This window comes from Meleagris gallopavo, unplaced genomic scaffold, assembly GCF_000146605.3.
Source record: "Meleagris gallopavo isolate NT-WF06-2002-E0010 breed Aviagen turkey brand Nicholas breeding stock unplaced genomic scaffold, Turkey_5.1 ChrUn_random_7180001851961, whole genome shotgun sequence".
NCBI classification, from domain to species: domain Eukaryota; kingdom Metazoa; phylum Chordata; class Aves; order Galliformes; family Phasianidae; genus Meleagris; species Meleagris gallopavo.
Window position 1 is genome coordinate 2,209 of NW_011118795.1, and position 4,193 is coordinate 6,401.

At 32.4% G+C, this 4,193-nt stretch overlaps 1 protein-coding gene across 1 annotated transcript; it reads left to right on the plus strand.

Moving 5' to 3' along the window:
- The first annotated feature begins 805 nt into the window (after positions 1 to 805).
- Positions 806 to 4,186, plus strand: LOC104915789 (long-chain fatty acid transport protein 6-like). The gene is made up of 3 exons (XM_010726713.2): positions 806 to 1,827; positions 2,952 to 3,150; positions 3,733 to 4,186. Exons 1-3 carry the CDS (start codon positions 1,713 to 1,715, stop codon positions 3,872 to 3,874), a joined length of 456 nt encoding a protein of 151 aa, XP_010725015.2. The 5' UTR covers positions 806 to 1,712; the 3' UTR covers positions 3,875 to 4,186.
- The last annotated feature ends 7 nt before the right edge of the window (positions 4,187 to 4,193 follow it).

Genomic DNA, 4,193 nt, shown 5'->3' on the forward strand with positions numbered 1-4,193 from the left:
GTTAACCATGTCTTAACATCCTGGAAAACTTTATTCACAGGCAAAAGTTTGACATCTGTTCCTGGAATTTCATTGAACAGTGGATAGAAAAGAAAGATTAGCTAAAAAATGTATTGCTTCTGCTTTCACTTATCAAGTATAGCTTGTAATGAGTTTTTGGTGCGTTCCTTTTTTCATTGACTACAGATTGATACTGTAGGAATTTCAAAACTATTTTACAAAAAAATATTTAAACACTCATATTGCCAGTCTATTGGAAAAAAAATACACAGGGTTTTGCAATACCGCTACCAACCAACATCCAAGCGGCACAGTAAGAGACACTAACGTTGCAGTTTAAATCATCTTACGTTTCAGTGAGATCAATGTTGATTTTTGGTTCATCCATTTGCATAGTGTTCTGGAGAATAAAATACAGATTAAAATGATGAGTGCTGCATGCAGTATTCTGTGAAAATAATATTGTAACGCTTCAGTGATTTAGGCTGTTTTCCAATAAATTTTAAATGAGATAAAAGAAAAGTAGGCCAGTAACCAGACTAAATGCTTTGCTCTGGAGCCTTCATTTTCTACTATTTAATATGAAAAGAAAGTTTACTGCACAGAGACAGCTGTTTAAGTAGAAAATATTTTGGCTTATACTTTCATTTTGAATATCTAATGTCTAATATGTGCTGTTTTCTCCTCTTAATTGTGTATTTGCATGATTTATTTCAACAATCTAACTGGAGTATGTGTAGTTAATACTCCAGAGTTGGAAGCAGTAAGAGATGTATGTAGCAGCATAAATAGTAAATCTCAATGGTCATATAGATGACCTCAAGTACTAACTAGCTTCTGTTAAAACAACATAAAATAATGCATCAAACAGTCTAATACAGATACAGACACATATTTTGATCTCTGAAGGAGCAAACAGATGAAAATGAACATGAGCAGGACATGCTGCTGTTTCTAATTAAATACAAATATCAGAATAACATATCACACTATTTCCTTCTTATTTACATTATTCATTGCATTTGTTTTGTCATATGAAACCATATGAAGTAGTAAATATCAGTGCAAAAAAAGAAGTGAAACAGAACAGCAATTTAATGTGGAAATCCAAAGCAAAGACTCCAAGAAGAAATATCTTCTATTTAAGAAGATTACTTATCAAGAATAAAGCGGTTATCTTGCAATTAAGTTAAATTGTGTAGCATTTGTCAAATTCAAGAATTTAAGAGCTGCAGTAAAGTATTAGACTAAAAAAAAATCCCCTTGGCTTTATTGAGAAAGTGTCTTATTTCTGGATCATGATTTGATTTTGCACACTATAACTTTGTTCTTTTGATCAGCAGTTAAAAATGTGCATTCCCTGTTGTTTTAGACACCAGAATACCCCAAGAAGCCCTTTTTATATCAGCTTAAGATGTCAGATCAAATTTCATATGTACTTCTATTACTCTGATCCTTGTAGACTGCACAACTGATATGTGGGTCCCACAATTCATTTGTAAGAAAATACAATTCTGTATCTTCACCATGTAATTTTGAAAGTTACACGATCACAAAAATGTTTGTGTGTTAGTTATCTCCAGTAAACTGCGTAACTTTACAGACAGAATGAAAGACAGATGAAACTGTGTTCTACTTTGTAGTGAGCAAGACTAAAAGTTTTCTTGCTTATATCTGCTGCCACCAGATGTCACTGTGTAGATAAAAAACTGATGACCTTTTTTCCCCTTTTTCAGCTTTTTTTCCCATTTGATTTAATCAAGTATGATTTCCAGAAAGATGAACCAATTAGAAATAAGCATGGTTGGTGTGAGAAAGTTAAGAAAGGTAAGTATGTATTACAGTGTATTACAATGGTAATACAAACACTTCCAGGATCTTTTTTTAAGAGACCTTACTATTGGGATACTGTACCATACCAACATAAACTATTAATCTGCAATTCTAAAAAAAGCAATATGAATTTTGATGTAAAACAGACTATTATTAAGCATTGCAGTGCTGACACCGAAAGAACTTAGGAGACCCTTGAATATATTCACAGAAGAGCAGTGTGGAAAAATGATAGTGTGATATAGTCTCTAAATATGAAGGAAACATGTCTTTTTTAAAAGAAGTTAACATATTGGGGTGATTGCCTGGGAGATCTATGAGAAAGTGAATTAGAAGAAGTGCTTTTTGGAGAGACATTAAGTGCTTTTGATTAAGTGCTCCTTTATGTGTTTTATCAAATACATTGCTTGATTATAACTGTCTTCAAAATGCTTATCAGATATCTAGTATCTCTTGACTATACCTATTTTCAAAGTGAGACATGCATACCAAGATATCCAAACCTCATATCTCCTTAATTTTTTGAGTAGAAAAATTATATTTAAACTCCTACATTTTACTCAAAAATGAAAGCAGTGATGTTTATCACATTACTAAAAAGTCTTCAGAATTTTTCTCAGAACTTCTGAAGTTCTGAGCCTAACTATGGATTTGCTTTGGTCAAACAGCTGCTCTTTTAGATACACTGGCTTTTTAACTGATTAGGGAACTGCTGAAGTTGAGACTTATCACTAGAAATCCAGTAAGGTGTAGGAAGAGGGAAATACTATTTGCTCTGTGCACTGTGAGATGATAAAAAAATGTACTAGTGAACTCAGAATTGATGGATGATAACTGTTTAGTCAATAAGAAGAAACATATAACAGAAATTTGAATAGACAATATTGCTCTGTGTGTTTATGATCACTTTGTGTATAGAGGTGACATGAATTGCAAAGCAGTGGTAACAGGTTTTATTATTTATTTTATTATTAAGCTTTTATAATTTAGGCTTAAATACCGAACCCTGCTAAACTTCGTTCCTGGTTTTGTAAAGTCCTATGTAGCAAATTAACACTAATGCAAAGTATAGGATTTGTGTATTTTAAGTTTACACTTGTTTCCACTTCTACACGTAGGTGAGGCTGGTCTTCTCATTTCCCAAGTGAATGCAAAGAACCCCTTCTTCGGATATGCTGGCAATAAAAGACACACAGAAAAGAAATTACTCAGTGAGGTATTTAAGAAGGGTGATCTTTATTTTAATACTGGAGACCTAATGGTTCAAGACCATGAGAATTTCCTGTATTTTTGGGACAGGATTGGAGATACGTTCAGGTATAATCAATATTTCTTTTTACATCTCTTCATTAAAAAACAGACACGTAGATTAGAATAATAGTGATCTATTTGTTTTCAGCTAAAAGTAGTCAGTTTAGAAGTACGTTGATGCAGTATATGATGATCTTGAAAAGGACGATAGGGGCTTCATTTTGCAAAAAGTGCTCCTGCTGAGCTGGATAATTCATCTCCAGTTTTGTAGGAATTGCAGGTCTTTGAACAATCCTTCCAGTGATCATACTTACCAATGGTAATTTTGCTGCAGGCAAGGAGAATTGGATATAGAAACAGATAAAAATGTATGAAATACTAAAGTGTGGTCTCATCTGATATATTTGGATATACATCAAAATTTTTAAATCATCAGGTTATGATAAATATGCATTGTACTTCATAGTGATGGATAATATCTAGTAACACTTTAATTACTAGCACTATCTTCTGATAATAAGATCAGTGTAGCAAGATGACAAACAAGAAGAAATATGAGCTATTAATAGTCTAAAATGAATGGAATCATTTTAAAGATATGCCTATATGTCTCCAAAGGATGAAAATATTGTGTTTTCCACATTTTAGATGGAAAGGAGAGAATGTTGCAACAACAGAAGTTTCTGATGTCATTGTTATGTTGGATTTCATACAAGAAGCAAACGTGTATGGCGTATCAGTACCAGGTAAAAGAAGCTTCAGCTTTATTTTTTCCATCCTCTTTGTTTAGTTATTAACCTTTGTAAATCTTTTATTTCATGTTGTAAACCCATGAATCATTTCTAATTGAGTCATATTTTTAATATGTAGCTAGAATGTGTATGTAGATAATGAAGATGCCAACTGTTTCTGAATGAGGCAGTACATTTTTATGTGCATGTAATATGTATTTTTGAAAAATGATCTTTCATGAAGTTGTGATAGCTGCATAAGCCGAAGTTTCAAGCTTTATTATATTGACAGTCACGGAAAATCCACATTTTCATGTGTCAGAATAAAATAATGTCAGCAAGGTAAGAATTAACATAGCTTTAAAGGAAAGTGTATGA